Source organism: Balaenoptera borealis (assembly GCF_965194805.1).
Source record: "Balaenoptera borealis genome assembly, chromosome: 5".
In the NCBI taxonomy this organism is placed as follows: Eukaryota; Metazoa; Chordata; class Mammalia; order Artiodactyla; family Balaenopteridae; genus Balaenoptera; species Balaenoptera borealis.
The window spans coordinates 3679533-3698776 of record NC_138862.1 but is presented as its reverse complement, the minus strand read 5'-3'; the positions used below and the strand labels follow the sequence as shown (position 1 = coordinate 3698776).

The 19244-nt window shown below is 53.6% G+C and overlaps 1 protein-coding gene across 5 annotated transcripts in view; it reads left to right on the top strand.

Annotated features, from left to right (window-relative positions):
* The window catches only part of ABCG1 (ATP binding cassette subfamily G member 1), an 84923-nt gene extending 66906 nt beyond the window's left edge, over nucleotides 1-18017 (top strand). For 3 of the 5 annotated variants that reach the window (XM_082393530.1, XM_082393533.1, XM_082393532.1), the window contains exons 5-15: nucleotides 1712-1762; nucleotides 4611-4756; nucleotides 4917-5040; nucleotides 5748-5862; nucleotides 8554-8738; nucleotides 8875-8976; nucleotides 9845-10013; nucleotides 10858-10958; nucleotides 11072-11230; nucleotides 12441-12559; nucleotides 13718-18017. In XM_082393530.1, the coding sequence (XP_082249656.1) occupies nucleotides 1712-1762; nucleotides 4611-4756; nucleotides 4917-5040; nucleotides 5748-5862; nucleotides 8554-8738; nucleotides 8875-8976; nucleotides 9845-10013; nucleotides 10858-10958; nucleotides 11072-11230; nucleotides 12441-12559; nucleotides 13718-13946 (1500 nt within the window). In that variant the 3' untranslated portion in view covers nucleotides 13947-18017. The remainder of the gene's footprint in view (nucleotides 1-1711; nucleotides 1763-4610; nucleotides 4757-4916; nucleotides 5041-5747; nucleotides 5863-8553; nucleotides 8739-8874; nucleotides 8977-9844; nucleotides 10014-10857; nucleotides 10959-11071; nucleotides 11231-12440; nucleotides 12560-13717) is intronic. The other 2 variants (XM_082393531.1, XM_082393534.1) reach the window with 1 other exon arrangement.
* The last annotated feature ends 1227 nt before the right edge of the window (nucleotides 18018-19244 follow it).

Genomic DNA, 19244 nt, shown 5'->3' with positions numbered 1-19244 from the left:
CCCACCGTGGGCCACGGGAGCCACTAGAGAGCCTCGCAGCCAGAGGAGATGGGAAGGTCAGGGGGCCGCCCTTGTCCGTCACGGAGCGTGTGCGCCCGGGGCTGCCTGCTGTTCTGCTGCCTCGTCCACGGCACGAGGCGGTGCCTGACCTCTGGGCCTCTCCTGGCACGTTTGGGACCTTCCCAGCTGGTTTGCCTTGTACTTGGGCAGTAGATGGGCATTCCTCTTGGGCTACTACGGGCGAAGTGTTGCCCTGCGCTCTTGACTCGGATGGGGCAAGGCTTCCTCTCTGGGGGGGTCGCATCTTGTCCGAAGGGCAATTCCAGGAGATCCTTAGCTGAGCAAAGAGAAGCAGGGAAGGTGTCGGGTACGTGATCTGCCCTCTAACGGGCTCCCCCGGCAGCCATGAGCGCCGGGCACCCCGACCACGTAGCTTCTCTGGCCTCCAAGTGGGCATACTGATGGGGGCACAGGGAGCTCAGGAGGCATTTGAAAATAGGGTGATAAAGTTAGGAAATACAAGATTTCTACCGACCCTGTGGATTCCTTAATCGCTACTTCACCTTCATCTGGGGTGACCAGAGTTTGGCTTGTCAGAGTTACTGCATGAAGTCCTTGGTTACTTGTTTGAGAAACTTCACTTTGATTTCCAGCTCAATCACTGCTTTCTTTTGCAAACAAGATTGGTGACTCCTGCTGTCACCTCCATCCTCCCCCAACCTGTCACCAGGCTCTGCTGTGAAATCCATTTATTTTTCAGAGTTAAAATCAATTAGATTTTGATTTTGAGAATTTCACGATTCCTTTGATAAATACAGTTAACCTGAGTTAATGAGAAAAAGGGTACCTTTCACTCTGCAAGGTCCTGTGCCACGTGTAGGGATGATATTGGCCACCAGCCATTGGGGGTACATTTCCATGTGCTGCTTCTGACCCGCCACCACCAGGCAAGCCAAGATGTGACACTTGGTGTCACATGGCCAGCGGCTGGCCCTGTCTGACTCTGGGACCATGGCCCTTTGGCCCCTCGCCCCTGCATCTTAGTCTCTCATGGAGCCTCGGGACAACCTCACTAGCTCACCGGCTGGGCAGGTTCTAACCTCGCCACTGTGCTGATGAGGAAGCCAGGGGTCCTTGCTTCCCAAGGTCACAGGCGTTGGCAGAGAAGAACCAAGGCTGATGCTGGGCACGGTGATGGTTACTCAGGGTTTCACCAAGCAGGGTCAGAGGCCCCATGGTGTGCTAGCAGGCAGGATCTCAAACAAAACAAGACAACACAAAACAAAACAACAGCAACAACAAAACTGGAGTTCTTATATGTACCACTTGCCAATTTCTGTGGCATAAGTACTCCGCTATGGATAACTATAAGCTATCAGTGGCTTAGCAGGTGGCTTGTGAAATTCCTGAATATGCACCAGTCGGCTTCAAGCCCTCGATGCCTGGGGATTCCTCATCTCTCAATTGCCCACATCTAGCTTCCCTCGGGGCACAGCAGAGACTCCTGAGGTAACAGGGTGCACCCCAGGCTTCACTGCTCTCCTGGACCTACCTGAGTTAACCAAGGAAGCTTGGAAGCCCAGGCCTCAGAGGATTTCCTCCGTCATCTGGCGGCTCAGCCCCTGGGCACTGGGCCTGTGGTCGCTGAGTGAGTTTGTCCTGTTGCCGGCCACCTGTTCTGATTCCACACTGTTGCCTTCATCCCCTGCAGGTGTCTGCACATCTGAAACTCCAGGAGAAGGACAAAGGCCGAAGGGAGATGGTAAGTGTGTTTGCTTAGGCCACAGGTGGTCCAGAATTGCATGAAATCCACTCAGCGCACACGCGTGGAGGGGCCTTTGGGGGCTGGTTGAGTTTGTGGCTTGGCCCCGGCTGTCCTCGTGTGGGTGACGGTGGCATCGCGGTGTGCGCCTGGGCTGGCACACACCCGGAGTGACCACGCCGCCAGAGGCTCTCAGACGCAGACACACGGACGCAGTGAGGATGTGCAGGACACCGGCCTGAGGACCCAGCCTCAGGGTTAGACCCAGCGCTCTGCCCTTTCAGTGTTTAATACACGTTATGCTCCATTGTTTTTTTTTTTTTTTTTTTTTATACAACACCAACAATGAAGATGCTTAATCATTCATTTAAAAATAACCAGAGTCCACCCCAACACATTTGCAAGAAGAAACTGTGTTCTTACGTGTTATTAACCAGCCTTTTAAAAATAACACAGACAAGTTTCTGGGATGATGGAGATCTCCTAATCCTTTTCATTGCTTGTTTCTGCTTCCCTAAAACCCCAGGGAGCACGAGGGTGTTGGGTAAGCGGACCCCGCAGGGAGTGCCGGAAGCCCCGACTTAGTGGGGAGGCCTGGTTTATATTTACACATCCCTTCACGTTTACGCGTCGTCTAAGGGAAACTCAACTCAACCCTAACCCTGTACTTCTCTGCAGAGGGCTCTGCCGCTGGACTGAACGAGGCCGGGAGCATCCCGCAGGGCACCTGCGCACGCTTCCCACCGGAAGCTCCCAGCTCAGCTGGGCTGACCCCTCCTCCCGGTCCTCAGCGGGGCCTGCCCCCCCCCCCCCCAGAGCCCATCAGCAGGACTGTGTGACTGTCTAAGCAGAGGTCTGCTGCTGAGGGCACGCCCTGACTCATTTCCCTCCAGCCCCTGTGTGTGCCTAGGTCCTGGTTGTTTACTTCTCGAGGAAACACAGTAGAATGGAATGTTCCAGCAGGTGGTAGAATGTTGCGCACCTCCCTCATTTCCCAGAAAAGCAGCCTCAACCCTCGAGAACCCCCAGCGAGGAGCCTTCCTCAGTTCTCCCAAGGCCGGAACATTGTTCTTTCTGATTAATTTTAAAACAAAACCAGCCTTCAGGGCGTCACTCTTGAGAACCCGGGACCAGAGGCCGGCACAGGGCGGAAACGGGAAGAGCTTACCTTGACCTCCACCTCCAGCATCCTTCCGGTGGGGCTGAGGGCAGGTGGGGGTGTGGTCTTCGTTCTGCACCTTCCGCCTGGGTTCCCGGGGACCGCTGGAGCCGTGTTGTCCTGGGAAGGCCAGCAGACGGTCCACGCGAGGGAAAGTGTGCCTGAAAGATGGCCTTTTCTGGGCGACCGCGCTGACCTGCCTTCCGGGGAAGAGGCAGTGGAGCTGGGTTAGGGAGAGGCCAAGCAGGATTCAAACCCAGATCTGTCTGACCCGCCTGCTTCCCGGCCCGTGGAACCGCTATCCCCTGACTCTTCCCGTCACCAAAGCCACATTTTGTCCTGACCATGCAGGTAATTCAGGAGCTGGGGTGGAAATTTTCTTCCTTGTGAGTTTCTTCTCCTTTTGGATAACCTCATCTCCCCAGAGAAGCCGCCGGACTGGGGTCCCCCCCGCTGCTGCCAGGAGCTGGGACGATGGCCCAGTGAATGCTGGCAGGGCCTCCGTGGCAGGCTGTCCCCTGAGAGGTGAACCTGGAGTTGGAGGCAGGGAGGACTGCTGCCCCGGGGAGATGCCGGGATGGACCCTGAATGCTGAACACTGTGGTGGAAACCCACGCCCCAGCCTGCACCGAAGTCCACTGACCTTCCTGCTCCCCGCGTCGATACCGCATCAATGACCGGGAGCAGCCGGGGAGGGCTCAGTGCGCAGCGGGCTGTTTATATCTTGGTGCCCAGGCTGCTTCCAGGGTGGCATCGGCAGGGCCGCTGAGGGAGGTGGGGGCAGCTTTAAGCAGTTTCCTCGGCTTGCTGCTGAATCAGAGACCTTCTTTGCCTGTTTACAAGTGTGAAAGGGGCTTCACCCCTTCTTTCCGAGAGGCCCGGCCTGCGTGATTGTGCCTACAGGAGCTGTGTACACTAGTAACAGTGTCACTAATAGCTGCCTTCAAGTAAATGCTTACTGTGTGCCAAGCATCTTATCCGCTGCGCTGAGTCCCCTACTTACAAACGAGTTCTGTTCCGAGAGCATGTTCGTAAGTCCAATCTGTTCATAAGTCCGACAAAGTTAGCCTAGGGACCCAACTAACATGATAGGCTCTATGGTACTGTACTGTAATAGGTTTATAATACTTTTCACAGAAATAATACATAAAAAACAAACACACACAAAAAATAAAGAAAACATTTTAAATATCACAGTACAGTACCTTGAAAAGTACCGTAGTACAGTATAACAGCTGGCACACAGGGGCACGTTCGCATCTTTGAAAGTTCGCAACTTGAAGGTTCATATGTAGGGGACTTACTGTATTACATCAAACCATCAGGGAGGCCCTCCCCTTTGTGCTGGTCAGACACCTGGTCACTCGTCCACCTATGTGTTCACTGATCCACACTTTCTGCAGTGTTTATCCAACATCTTCCCTGACCCGGGCCCTGAGCGAGGCTTACAAGTGAAGGGACTTGACAGGTGACCGGCAGGGGGCAGGACCAGGACTCCAGCCCGGGACGGGCTGGCCCCAGCACTGCCTCTCAGCCTCCTGGGCTCACGCTTGCCGAGCGTCTGCCGCCTTGGCCAAGGGCAGGCGTGCGAGTGGGCTTGGGGAGGCAGCTGGGGCTTCCACGTGGGCCCTGTAGGTGGCTAGGGGGGCAGGTGATCCCTGACGCCACTCTGGCTCCACTGTCCCCCAGGTCAAGGAGATCCTGACGGCCCTGGGCCTGCTGTCTTGCACCAACACGCGGACCGGCAGCCTCTCGGGCGGCCAGAGGAAGCGCCTGGCCATCGCGCTGGAGCTGGTGAACAACCCTCCGGTCATGTTCTTCGATGAGCCCACCAGGTAAGCAGGAGCCATGGAGGCAGGACCCCTGCCCTCCCTGCCGGCAGGAGGGGATACCTCCTGAATCCCCTCCCCTCCCTGCGCAGACCCAGCCGGGACACTCTAAACGCGGGGTCTGGTTGGGGACCGCAGGCGTCTCACGGTGCCCCTTGCCTTGCAGCGGCCTGGACAGCACCTCCTGCTTCCAGGTGGTCTCCCTGATGAAGGGGCTGGCCCAGGGCGGGCGGTCCATCATCTGCACCATCCACCAGCCCAGCGCCAAGCTCTTTGAGCTGTTCGACCAGGTACGTAGGCCTTGCTGTGATCAGCCCAGGTGAAGCCAAATCCGGGTACTCATGGCTTCCCCTTAGTTCATTGCAGTGTCTTCATTTCTGAGTGGCTTTAAGTGTTATGTTTCTTAAGATTTTGGCTCCATAAGCAGCTCAGGTGGCAGGACCAGAGGGGGTAGGAAGAGTTGGCCAGTATCCTCTCTGGGGTTGGTGTCCGGCTACGGGATCTTGGGCGAGTCACTGACATTACTGTGGCTTCCTTCCCCACCCCCTGGTGACAGTGGGGGAGTACTTGCCATACAGAATTAGATAGCAGGTTGTGATATGTGGACAATATCATCTCTTTTATAAATCTTAGGTTTTGATATTATCATGAGCAAAAGAAATGTCCCAAGGAATGAAATGTGTATAGCTCCAAAATCTTTCCTAAGCAGGTGGTTAGCATGAAGGGAAAAAAGCAACATAATAATAATTCCTGGTCATATGATATCTTCTGTCTTCCCTGACTTATCATGGATTTCCCTTTGAACTTTGAGACCTTGGGAGGTAACATAACGCTCTCCTGAGAGAGAAATTGATGGATTGATGGATGGGTGAATGAATGGCTGGATGAATGTATGGGTGGTTGGGTGGATGGATGGATGGATGGATGGATTGAGAGTTTCTCTTGCTTTACAGAGGAAGGCGGAGTTGATGTTTCCCTTCTCCTTACTCTTTTCCAGCTTTATGTCCTCAGTCAAGGACAGTGTGTGTACCGGGGAAAAGTCTCAAATCTTGTACCGTATTTGAGGGATTTAGGTCTGAATTGCCCAACCTACCACAACCCGGCCGATTTTGGTAAGTAGAGCCTTGACCAGCCGGAAAGAAAAGAAAGGGGGTCTTTTTTATTCTTGGTGGGTTTCTGCTTTTACCTGAAGCCTCCAAATCAAGAATTACTTGAATATTCCACAGATAGCTCAAGTGCCATACTGAGGTAGAACTTTTAGGACCAAGTCAAAAGAGGTTTTGTTTGCTCCAGATAAAATAACCTGGGAACTACAACAAGGGATCTATTGTTAGGAGAAATATTTCCTCATACTTTACTCTGTGATGTTTCTAGTCTAAAGGAAGTTATTTCTGAAAAGAAATAACCTTAGAAAAAAACCCTTTTGCATTGATTAACGGAGACGTTAAAATGCTGATTTAAATTTTGACCAAACCCAACAAAAAATGTGGCCCTGGGAGTCCAGAGACCAGGCTAATGGTCCGAGTTACTCCTCCTGACTCGGAGGTCCTGAGGCTGGCGCTTCCGTGCTTTGCAGCTTGTGATTTATGGGCTCCACCTCCGGTGCCCCCGGGGCTCCTGCTCTGGCCTCCCCTCTTGGCCCAGGCCCTCCAGAGCACTGACACCGACGTCTGAAGTCACTTTCCCACCGGATCTGCCCATTGTGCGGCACACACGTTTACCTGCAAATGACAGCCTTTTCAAGTCCCATACCTCCGTCTTCCTCCTGTCAGATCTGCCCTTCCTCACCCTGCCCTCCAAGCGGGAGACTTTGCACCCCCCTTGCCTTCTCTTTCTCTCGAGCTCATATTTACTAGACCACCAAGTGCTCAAACACCCCGACCCAATCTTGTTCTCTCCCTTTGCCACTGTATCCGGGGTCCCTTCCTGGCCATCGCATCCTGCTTTCCTGGCACTGCTATAACAAAGCACCACGAACTGGGTGGCCTAAAACAAGAGAAATTCATTTGATCATGGCTCTGGAGGTCAGAAGTCAAGGTGTCTACAGGGCGAGGCTCCCTCCTAAGGCTCCGGGGGAGGGTCCTTTCTTGCCTCTTCCAGCTTCTGGAGGCTCCAGCATTCCTTGGCTTGTGGCTGCACCCCTCCAGTCTCTGCCCCTTGTCTTCCCACGGCTCTTTTTCTGTGTGTCCTCTCCTCTTATTATAAGGGCACCAGTCTTTGGATTCAGGGCCCATCCTAAATCCAGGATAATTTCATCTCAAGATCCATAACCATAAAATTACATCTGCAAAGAACCTTCTCCAAATAAGGCCACGTTCTGAGGTTCCAGGTGGACATGAATTTTGGGGGAACACCCTTCAACCCACCACAATTCTCCTCCTTGGTCTCCTGGTCACCAGCCTTTCTCACTCAGTTGTTTTACGCTCAAGCATCCAGACCCCACATTCTCTACATGTCATCTCCCAAATTGTGTTCCACGGGACACTGTTGCTGGGAAATGCTTCTCTCTTAAAAGAAGGGGGCTCTGACGAAGCAGAACCAGAGTGCCGGGAGCTGGAAGGACATGAGAGCCCGGGGAGAGGGGGAGAAGGCTTGAGCATCTTTAAAGGCGGGGATGGATCAGGTTGGTAGCTGCACAGTCGTTCAGGAGCGAGGACGGTCGGGGACAGGTGCTGCTGAACAGGGAAGGGCAGTGAGGTCCGTGACCTGGAAAGAGGTGAGATCCTAGAGAGAAGGATGATGGGAGAAGGAACAGGGCACGTGGGACTGCAAGGGGGGCCCGAGAAGGGGAAGGTGTGCCCTTCTGGTGGCTTCTAGCTCCTCAGTTATCACACCTGAGGAGAGGGGGAGAGATGAGGAGAGAGTGGCCCTTTGGAGGGTGGTGGGTGTGAGTGGCCAGCAGAGTGGTCAGTGCTGGCTCGTTTGGTGTCATCGATCGTGACATTCTGGTGAGGACAGCCTCTCCTGGTGTGTGACCAGATGGAGGATGGCTTAGCGCCCCCCGGGCTCAGGAAACAGATGGCTGGTTTTGCCAGAGGGGGCATCCCTGGGGGCTTTGCATTAGCAAGAGTCTTATTCAGGTGAGGGGCTGGGACCCACACCAGGAGGGACAGGATGGGGGAGAGGAGAGGGCAGGTGGGAGGACAGCAGGAGCAGCGGTCGCCAGGGGGCGTGTGGAGCCAGGAGAGAAGGAGCAGCGTGGGGCCTTGGACAGTTTGGGGTGCAGAGGTGTGACACCGGGGCCAAGGAGGGAAGGCGGAGGAGATGGTCCCTGGGGATCTGAGAGGTGGGGCCTGTGGTCCATGATCTCTAGGTCCCCAGGATGCCGAACGCACCTCCCTCAGGACCCCCGGCACTTCTCCTTGGTCCCAGAGAGCTGCCACAGCGCCCATCACTCACCCCCGCCCTGGGAACTGCCTTCCCAGCAGGAATCCTGCTCCCTTCTGCTCTCCTCCCAGCTTCAACCCTGGTGCTTGAATGCCCGTGGCCGGCACTCAGTACATATTGGACAGATGAATAAGTTAACAGATGCAAGAGCTCCTGACTTCCCGGGCTCTCCGACATCACAATCCAGATTTGCGTTTTCAGGCTCCTGACGTGATAAATGGCCTTGCTGGGCGTTTAGAGCCAAAAGAACATTGGTCACTAAATGGTTTTTATCATATCATTAGCATCATCACACAGCATCTACATAATCAGTTAAAAATATTCCTGCTAGATGAATGATTTTGCTGCAAAGCAAAGAGGCCCGCCGTTCACATGAACGATGCCTAGGGTGACCTTGTCTGTGTCTCATGGTGCAGTCATGGAAGTCGCATCCGGTGAATATGGCGATCAGAACGGCCGCCTGGTGAGAGCCGTCCGGGAGGGCATGTGTGACTCTGAGTACAGGAGAGAGCCCGGAGGTGATGGCGAGGTGAACCCTTTTCTTTGGCACCGGCCCTCTGAAGAGGTAAAGCAGGCAAAACGATTGAAGGGGTGGAGAAAGGTAATGCAAAGCCCCAGCCCCCAGCAGCACTGCACGCCCCCTCGTGCGCCCGCTGCGTGAGAACTTTTCTTAGCCGAGAGGGGAGGCGTCCCAGGGCTGGGGTCTCACCCCTCCTCCCTCCTTGGTGTGTCCTCAGGACTCCACTTCCATGGAAGGCTGTCACAGCTTCTCTGCCAGCTGCCTCACCCAGTTCTGCATCCTCTTCAAAAGGACTTTTCTCAGCATCATGAGGGATTCGGTAAGGCGGTCTGCAGTACTCTCCGTGGCAAAGGAAGCTGTAGGGTCATTTTCAAACACTCCCCAGATGCCAGTGGCTGGGACAGTAAATACTTATGTCTGGTTCGTGTAACGTGTTGTGGGTCATGGCCTTGCCCCACGAGTCTTCTCTTCCTGGGACCCAGAATGGAGGACCGGCTACTTTCTGGAACATGGCAGAGGGAAAGTGCAGGAGAAACCAAATTGCAGCCCTTACAGCTCTGGCTCCTGGAGGGAAACGGTCACTGGTGCTCACATGCCGTTGGCCAAGGCTGACATCGGAAAGTGTGTTCCTCCCTCCAGAAAGCTCCGCCCGACACAGGGCATGGCGGGTTGTGCAGGCACTTACAGGAAGGAGTTGGTGAAGGACTGGGAACCATGACGATATCCACCCTTTCGAGTGGATGATATGACAACCTGTGTAGGGGGCTGAGTGCCCAGGGCCCTCTGGGACCCAGTTCGAAAGACGTAGGGGCTGGTGGCCACCAGGTGGAGCTCTGCACGGGTGGGCCTGTCATGTATCCATTCTTTGCCCCCTTCACCACCATCGTTGTCCTTTGCCCTCCCCTCTGAAGGTACACTGCCCTCCCTGGTTTGCCACTTTTGAAGGGGATTTCACAAAGGATGGCAATTCCTTCTGTTTTAACAGCAGTAAAATGCTTCCATGCGTGTGTGTGTGTGTGTGCGCGCGAGCTGGTTTAGGGTCGGGGGATTGTTTCGTGGGGGGAAGGGGCAGGACAGAGCTTGTGATCCGCCTTGGCCGCCGCCTCGGGGGACCTTGGCCGCCTTGTTCTTTCACCGCCCACCTCCGAGCTTCCGCACACCTGAGTGTGAACCACTTCTGCCCCCAGGTCCTGACGCACCTGCGGATCACCTCCCACATTGGCATCGGCCTCCTCATTGGGCTGCTCTACTTGGGGATCGGGAACGAGGCCAAGAAGGTCCTGAGCAACTCCGGCTTCCTTTTCTTCTCCATGCTCTTCCTCATGTTCGCAGCCCTCATGCCCACCGTCCTCACGTGTGAGTGCCTGGCGGACCCCACGCCCACCTCTCCCTCCTTATCTGCCACGGAGGCCATGGCTTGCTTGGCCACGAACACATAGCATCTTATGTTTTTAACTACCGTTTTCTTTGTTGACAGGTGTAGGTATTATTGTATTTTCTGTTAGACAAGAAAATACATGCCATGTTTAAGCCAAAGAAATGAACCACTAGGAAGACTTGTAAGCCTGGTGGAAGGCTGATGAGATATTTCTAAAAGGTTTTCTAATCAGGATCCCCTTAAACACTACTGCATGAGCATTACCTCGTTCAGTTAAGACAGCCCTGGTGCGGCCAAGTTTGTGAATGGGTAAAGCTATTCTAGGTGGATTTCCATGCAATTCTAGACTGTTTGCAAAGTTGGCTGCCCTTGGCCAATTCAGGGAGACAGTGTAGAAAGCTGTTGCTTCACCAGCTCTCCAGCCTAAACACCCGCTCCCGGCAATGCCTCCTCCTTAAATTGCCCTGAATTTCCAAGAGCAGCTTGCGAGGTCTTGTCCAGGAAGGGAATCACATGGTTACAGTTGCTCAGTGAAAATAAGGGCAAAACCGTAGATATTTGCACCCATCACTACAGCGATGCTCCCCACTTGGATTCTCCCCTTCATGACGCTTCCGTTCTAGAAACGATGGGCAGTTTTTCCAGACGGGTAAATCATTTCACACCTTTGCATTCAAACTTCAGGTGCTTTTAGTACTGCATGGTCCACAGGGAGGTGTAGGACAGGTTGGGGCTACAGAGGGCTCGGCAGGAGACCACCTGTTTGAGGTGGTGATCCCACTGCGATGTCTGCCTGACCCTCTCCGTTTTCCCGCCCCCTAGTTCCCCTGGAGATGGGAGTGTTTCTTCGAGAACACCTGAATTACTGGTACAGCCTGAAGGCCTACTACCTGGCCAAGACCATGGCCGACGTGCCCTTCCAGGTATGCGAGTGGCAGTGGCAGGATGTGAAGAGGGGCGGGGGTTCTCCAGTACCCCCCGTGGGGGAGAGGGAGGTACGGCTTGCAGGAGAGGGTGACAGGCCCTGTGTTTCCAGATCATGTTCCCCGTGGCCTACTGCAGCATCGTGTACTGGATGACGTCCCAGCCGTCCGACGCCGTGCGCTTCGTCCTCTTCGCGGCCCTGGGCACCATGACCTCGCTGGTGGCGCAGTCTCTGGGCCTGCTGATCGGAGCCGCCTCCACGTCCCTGCAGGTACCAGCCGAGGACGCACCCCAGGACAGGCCTCGCTTCTCCACCCTGGCCCGTGCGACCAGGGCTGTGGCTCTGGTGGGGCTCAGCACCCGCTCCTGTGACCCTCCTCCTGATTCTGCCCTAAGTTCCTAGACTGGCTTCAGTAGGTCGATTGACCCCCCAGGGAAGGGATCGAGTGGTCCTGGCTGCTCAGGATGGGCAGATTGACAGCAGCAGGTGCCCTTGTGTGGAGCCTGGGGCACACCCGGTGCTGGTCCCAGTGCTTTCTGAACGTCAGCTCATCGAGTCCAAGCACACCCGTGAGCTACGTGCAATGCTCCCCATTTCACAGATGGGGAGACTGAGGCCCAGAGGGGCAACGTGATTTTGTCAGAGTCGCACAGCCGGCTCAGAGGCCAAGCTCTCAATGCCTACGTTTTGTTGCCTCTGCGGGATCCACTCAGCTGTCCCCTAGACGCTCCCCTTTGCACCCCATGCTCCCACCCTCCTGAGCCCCTCCAGGTGTCCCTTCTGGATGCCTGGTACCACCCACCCGCAACCTGCCAAACCCGCTGCGTTTGCAGTTTCTGCACCTCTGGGGCTTCCTGGTGCTCAGGCCAGTCCGAACCTTAGAAAACAAAGCCAGAACCCTGGGGAGTCAGCACCACCGTGGCCTTCTGACGCCCCCCTCCCCGGCGTGTGATGGACTCCTTCCTGTGTTCAGAGCCTCTGGGCGGTACCCTCATCTGTGGATGGGAATAGCGATGGCATCCACCCCACAGCCGACAGCCGTAGAAAGTGCTCGGCCCACGCCAGCTGCAGTCAGCACCCAGGGAATCGCGCTCCCGACCCTTCCTCCCTGACACGCTTCCTTCCTCCCTGACACGCTGACGTCAGGTCCTGGGATGCTGTGCCTCCCTCACAACCATGTCCAGCGTCATGCTACCCCTGCTCTGTGGGGTTTCTACTCTTTTTTACCTTCTGTCCCCTCTGCTGGGCCCAGCTGGGCCTCTGGGCACAAACCCCAGCCCCTCCCTGTGCCAGAGACCAGCCAGCTCGCTCCCCAAACAGGGTGCTTCTCTGCGCCGTCCTGGCCCTGCTGTGACCCGTCCTGAAATCTCTGGCCCTTTCCCAGCTGCTGACGACTGTCCAGAAACATGGGCTGTGGCCTCTGGGCCACCTGAGCAGGAGGTGGAGGATGGGAGTAAGTCCCCTTTGTGTCCCCTCTCAGGTGGCAACCTTCGTGGGCCCCGTCACAGCCATCCCTGTCCTCCTCTTCTCAGGATTCTTCGTCAGCTTCGACACAATCCCCACCTACCTGCAGTGGATGTCCTACATTTCCTACGTCAGGTAACGTGCGGGGGCCCCTTACGACTCAGGGACTTTAGGGCGACAGAGAGAAGGGACTGGGGGACGTGCAGAGGCTCACAAAAGCCCCTTGTTAGCTGTCAGCTAGATGACGGCATGTTTCTTGGATCATGAACCCAAAGAGTATCGGTGCCTTTTGGTTTTTTCCTAGTTGTGCGTGTGCCTCACACACACACACACACACTCGTGGCTCCGTGTCCTGCACGCTTTGGAGAGCTGCCTTGCGTATTTCCACCTTTTAGGAACTTCATTCCTCTCTGGGATAAACACTGCTTATAACAAGGTCCTGAACTCGTAAAACCTTAGAAAGCAATCCAGTGGAAAACAGGTCACATTTCAAGCGTCCTAATATTCTTGAACAAGACGGTTCTGGTGCCTCAGCACTTAGGCGATCAGATTTCACACTCTCGGCTCAGAGGTGCTTCGGCACATTGGCCCTCGGCAGGCGGGGCCGGTCGTTAGAGCTTTTTTCCCCAGCCACAGCCATTCCACGTGAGAGCCAGAGTCCCCAGTTGTGAACAAGCTTGTCTTCTCTAGAATGTCAATTCAGACCCAGGTATATTGTTCCGGAGAACAAAATCAAAACAAAGCACTTGTACAGAGTTTCAGCCATCGGTGCACTTTCCAAGACCAAGAAATCAGAAACCCGTGTCTTTCTTCTCAGAATTAGCGTTTTTGTTCTGATGATGCAGGGCTGGAACAGAATGAAAGGTGATGCAGAAATGTTTTATTTAAATGCTCCCCAGTCCTTGGAAAGCTGTCGGACCCTTTATTATATTTAACTGTTAAAAAAAAAAGTATGATATCAGAAGTAATCAAAGCGCTTTTCCATTCGTAAAACCCTTGAACAATACCTACTCTTGGTTCAATTTGTTTTTTTGGTGTTTTTTTGTGGGTTTTTTTTTGTGGAGACTTTGGAGGAAACAAAATTGGAAAACACGTCGTCAAGCCGTTGGATGGATTTATCTTAGGAAGGTGTGGAGCGGTTAGGAAGTGTTCCAGGGAGAAAGATCTCCGGGGAGGGAGGGGAGTCAGGCTGAGGATGGGGGGATGGTGGTGGTACCTTACCCTCCGCAGACGTGGGCAGAGGCCGGGGTGAGGGTACCTGAGCCGTCCTCACGCTGGCACTTCCCTCCTCAGGTATGGGTTTGAAGGGGTCATCCTCTCCATCTATGGCCTCGACCGGGAAGACCTACACTGTGACATCGATGATACGTGCCACTTCCAGAAGTCGGAGGCCATTCTCAGAGAGCTGGACGTGGAGAACGCCAAGCTCTACCTGGACTTCATCGTCCTGGGGATTTTCTTCATCTCCCTGCGTCTCATTGCCTACTTTGTGCTGAGATACAAAATCCGGGCAGAGAGGTAAAGCACTGGAAAGCCAGAGAGAGGAAAATTGGACACAGTGGCCAAGGGCCACTTGCAGAACCTGTGGCAAGCCCGGGCCCGAGGACACAGACACTCCTGGGACCCAACCCCTGGGACCACGTTTGGTTGTTGGGCGTCCAGTGCTGGACATCGCCGCCCTGCTGGGTTGGGCCTTCTCTCCATTACCCTTTCTAGCTGTAACTAAGAAGAAGATGTAGAAAGGTTTTTTTTCCCACGTGCAGGATTTTAGAATACCACCCCTCAGGCAGAATTTAAAACTGCAACAAAGCTGGTGACGAGGGGGTTCCTCGGCAAAATTCTTCCTTCTGACCAGGGAGCTCTGGTCCTGGACGGGGGATTCAGGCAGCTTCCTGGGGATCCCTGTGCAGTCAGACGTCCAGGGGCAGAAAGGCGAAGCCAGGAGCCGATTCCATTCTGTGACTGGTGTTTTCGTAGTTTCACCTTTCTACGGTTTGTCTCTTTTTCCAGTGAGGTCATTTTCCAAGCCAAAAGTCGATAAATTTCATTCATTTCCAGAAACTGTACCTTTTTAGTACTTGGTGAAGAAAATTATTCAGGGTAAATACACTTTGTTTAGAGATGAGAGGGGTTTGACTTGATCGCTGAGCTGGTCTCATTTACAGACAGAACTTGGGAAAGACGCAGATGCCGGCTCCAGGTTGAAGGATGACCTTGGAACCGTATGCACTAAGCCGTGTGGAAATCTTTTAAAGTTACACAGAAAGTTGTAAGGTGAAATTGGCCATCTCTTTCAAAGTCTTTTATTTTCCCCATGCTTCTTACTTTAAGCAAAATATATTGGTTTTTTTTTCTTCGTAACTTTCCAAGGACCTTAATTTTGCCTAAAAAAAAAAATTCTGGAAAATCAATCCTGTTGATTTTTTACAAACATTTCTCTTCCCTGACATATCACATCAACTACCTCCACTGAACCTGGGGAAGCTGGGCTTAGAGAAACTCCAGGTGTGAACGTTGTGGTATCTGCAGGTGTAGCCCGCAAAAGATGCGCTAACTTCACAGGAGGGAAGATGGTGAGATTTCCTGAGAATCCAAGGCCTTTGCCAGAAACTGGCGAAGACTTAGTGTGGCCGAGGTGTCTGGAGCTCCATCAAATCATGCACTGAGAGCCGTGGGAGATTCCGTCTCCCACATCTTGTTTCCATGGCATCTCAGCGGCACCTTCACCTTCTCAGCGCCGGGCTAGCATAGTCTTTCCACACCAGAAACTCCTTTCCAGTGATGCAGTCACATAAGTAAAATCCCTCTAGCACAGTGGGATTTTACTTATGTGACTAGGAGCAGTGGGCATATCTGCAGGGTAAACGGCCTTTGAATTCATGGCGGGCACCCGTGTGCTTGTTGGCGGCAGTATGACCCCAGGGTGGAAGGGGACTCTGGCCAAAGAAGGTCCTCGGAAGGAAAATGGAATCGCTTTCCCCTTCTCGAATGCCGTGAACCTGGAATCAGGGTCTCCTAATGAAAGACTGTATTTTTTGTGGACAGATTCATTCATCTCCCTGAGCCTCAGTTTCCCCACCTGTAAAGAACAGCACGAGATCGTCCTCAAGGTCATGTTCAGCTCTGAAAGGTTCTGAGATTCCTAGGTTGTGTTCCAGAAATTTTATTTCCTATTTAAGAGAATGAGAAAGGTGCAAATTTTACTCACACGTGGATTTGATTTGCAAGTGCTTAGGGGCCTCTTTGTCACCCTTAGATCCCTTTTAGTAAACACAATTGAAGTATTTTAAGTGTAATTTTACGTTTGCCTGTTTTACACCAATGTGGCGTTGCCTTCCAGATTAAGTTACTTAACCAGGGTCAAACTTAGCCTTTATAAAAAGTCTTTATTCAGTTTCAAGATAGACTTGCCTGTACGAATGTCACACGCAGGAAGACACACATGGGAACAGCCTGGTGAAATAGAGAGTTGGGAAGAGGAAAGGTCCTGGACCATGCCTCAGAATTACATCAGCTGAGGCCAGTGTTGAAAGATTTTTCCCTCCAGGTGAGTCCTTCCGGTCATGGGTCTGTGAGCCCAGGAAGGACATGCACACGGGTATTTTTTAAAGGATGCCACCTGGAGTGCAGCGAGTACACTGAGGTCACCACCGCAGGACAACCTGATTAGGAGGACCTGAGGCCGGGTCCAGTGAGGATGTCGACCTAGGAAGCTGCCTTCATCACTCTTCAAGTGTTAGCGACGCCCGTCACCCCTCGCTCCAGCTTTCTCATCCTAAACCCTCGGCAGCATAGACCCAGACGCTGCAGTTTGGATCTCCAGATGCTTCCCCTCTGCTTTTTGCCGTAGGGAAGATTGATACAACACCTTATTGCAATGGCCCAAGAAAACATGCAAGTACCTTGTTGATTTTATTTTTCTAAGTAGGTGTCGTTAAGAAGTGGGGCCGGGGTGACGTGCCGTCTTTCATACACTGGAATTTAAACCAGGCCGACTTCCCAAATCTACTCCTTTTAATTTCTGAATGTAATGACTCGGATCTTCCTTTCGTCTCTGATTGCGCTTCTTCGTTTAGAAGGAAGGAGGAAACATTGGATGAACAACGTGCAGCCTTTCCAGTTGTTAGTAGAGATGAAAGTGGAAGTCCAAAGACGATCACTGTTAATGGAACTGGGGAGAGGAAGGGCCTCCGCTGGGTTCTAGTGCCCGCTCCGCGGAGGCGTCAGGGCCTGGGTCTGCTGACCAGCCCTGTCTCGGGGGCCGTGCACCTCTGTCCACGTTCATAGCATTTTGTGCCTCCGTTTCTTTTACCCTTGCTGGGTATCAGCTCAAGAATTAAATGCTTCAAAAGCTCCTGTGTGGGTGACATGGGAAGGAAAGAAATCAGGTAAACATTTTACATAGAAGATGCTGGAATCATCAGCATCAATCACCTTGTGGGGAGGGGCCTTCAGAACCAAGAAATAGGACTTAAGCTTTTAGGTAAAAACTCATCCTGGAGACCCACAAAAAGGTCATTTTCCCACCTGAGAAAGGCACTGCCAGGAGGTCAGGGGCGGGCTGGATCCATGGGGTAGAAAGCCCTCCTGTGGGTTCACTGAGGAGGGAGCAGCTTGGGCCTCAGTGCCCCGAGCACCCTTCCTTGCCGGGTGGCCCGGGAGCTGGCTGGGTGCCTTACCAACGCCTCTGTTCAATTACTCACTCAGCAGACGTGTGTTGACCCATCCCTGCGTGCTTGGTGTGGCCCAGGCACAGGGGCTTGGAGCTCAGACCGGGCTCACCCTGCAGTGCTGGCAGGCCGTAGGGGATCTTGTTCTGCAGACGCAGGGCGCCGAGGCTGGAGAGGGTCCGTGAGACGCCGGGTCCAGGGCCGGGAAAGGGCCCAAGTCTGACCCCAAATTCTCTGGTTTTTGTTTTGCCGTATTGCCTCCTGTTCATAGTGTGCAAATGTACGTGAAAACGCTTTGCAAGGTCTGAAGTGCAATACTAGGTTAGCTCTGGACTTGCTGTCACCAAATGGACAGCTGAGATGGGGGGTAGCCTGCGCCCCTTTCCTCAATTGCCTGGCGTAGGGGTGTCCCGAGCTGGCCTGGGGGTCTAGCTTCTTACCCCTGTGTCTCAGTGGAGAGGTGCCTTCCTCTGCCCTTGCTCAGCCTTGGCTTCTTAACTCAGTGTACCTGTGGGCTGGCTGGGGCCCGAGAGGGGCTGGTGTGTGTGTGTGTGTGTGTGTGTGTGTGTGCATGCGTGCGTGCCTATGAGCGTGTGCATGCACACACGTGTGCACACACACAAGGGCACGTGTCAGCTCGATCCGGGTATGTATCTCATAGTATTATCTGTGGTGTTTCTAAATCCTCCGTCGTCCTTTACTGCAAGAAAGAAAGAGAAAATTCCCTCACTTCATGCCTGCCGAGCAGATAAAGTGTAGTCAGAACCCAGTAAGTCTTTCAGCAAATGCCAGCTCAACTAGAATGCGTCAAAAACCAAAACAAAACAACCCAGCAGGGCGGAGGGTGGTGCAGCGTGTATGGCTATAAAGTTAGATGCTCTGAAGAAATAAGACTGCTAATAAAATATTTTATATAAAACTTTTTACTTGTGTTCAGAGTTAAATGCTTCAAATTCAAAATAACTGGCTTGAACTGTACCAGGTAAAGGGGATTTTTAGGTTGTATTTGGAATATCTTCATTGTACGTCTAGCGTGGGTTCTGGTTCATTCCTCAGTGTTCTGGTCTAACACCCCATTGTCAATAGTCACCTTTCTCTCTTGGTAACTTTCATGTTTTAGGTTGAACTGTCTTAAAGTTTTGTGTTTTTCCTCCATTTTCCAGCCTCCTCACCTATGTCTTCCCTCTTGTTAATGTCGGCCGGGGCTTTAAGAAATGCCCAGAGCCCAGATGCACGGGCCCCACGTGTGCCTCCCTTGCGATGGTCCTCAGGGACACGGGCGCTGGGCGGGAGGACCTAGGAGCCGGGTGTAGGGTGTTGTCTTAGCTCAGCTCCCCAACTTCGGTGGGTAAAGTACACTGAGCCGCGCTTCCGAGGGCCAGGCTGTCACCCCCGGCTTGCCTTCCTCCCCAGGGACACAGGGCAGGACGCGGTGCTGGGCCAAGTCCCAGAGTGGACGGCCCCTGCAGTCCCGCCAAGTGACAGGGAGAGAGGGTGCGGGGAGCATCAGAGAGCACCCTGGGGTGGGGCAAGCTCACGAGGCTCCCTTGGCCTCCGCTCTGCACCCCTCCTGCCCTGCGGACCCCGCCCTTCTTCTGTGCGGCTTCCATTAAGGTCGTGGTCCTTCAGGTCCCTGCGCTTGGCCTCCTGACTCAGGGAGATTCCCCGGAGACAGTCATCCTCTGCCAAAGCCAGATGTTCCTGACGTCCCTGTTGGCGCCTCCCTGGGACCAGAAGCAGGAAGAAGTCGGGGAGCCCCGCACCCCCATTGCACAGTCCAATTTTCACACCTGCAGGCTCTGCTCAGCCTGTGCTGAAAAGCCAGCCTCCTGGGCAGGAAGTCGGCGTGAAGGTGATGCACTCACACCCGTCCTTCTGCGGGCCTAGCCTAGGTTTTCTGTTAACTATCGCGTATCCTTCCCTTCTTCTCCCCATCTTTAAGGAAACGAGGGTTTAGCATTAGCTTAATTTTTTATGTTACCTCTGAACAGTCCACTTGGAATCATTCCTCAAACTGACATTCTGTGGTCTGGTCGAGCGGGCCCTGAGGCCAGCCAAGGAAGCCAGGTTTCTACAAATGACTAAAGTGAGCATAGGTCAGGCTCAGAGCCCTTGACCACCTCCCTCTTCTCAAAATAGTCCCTTGGTGT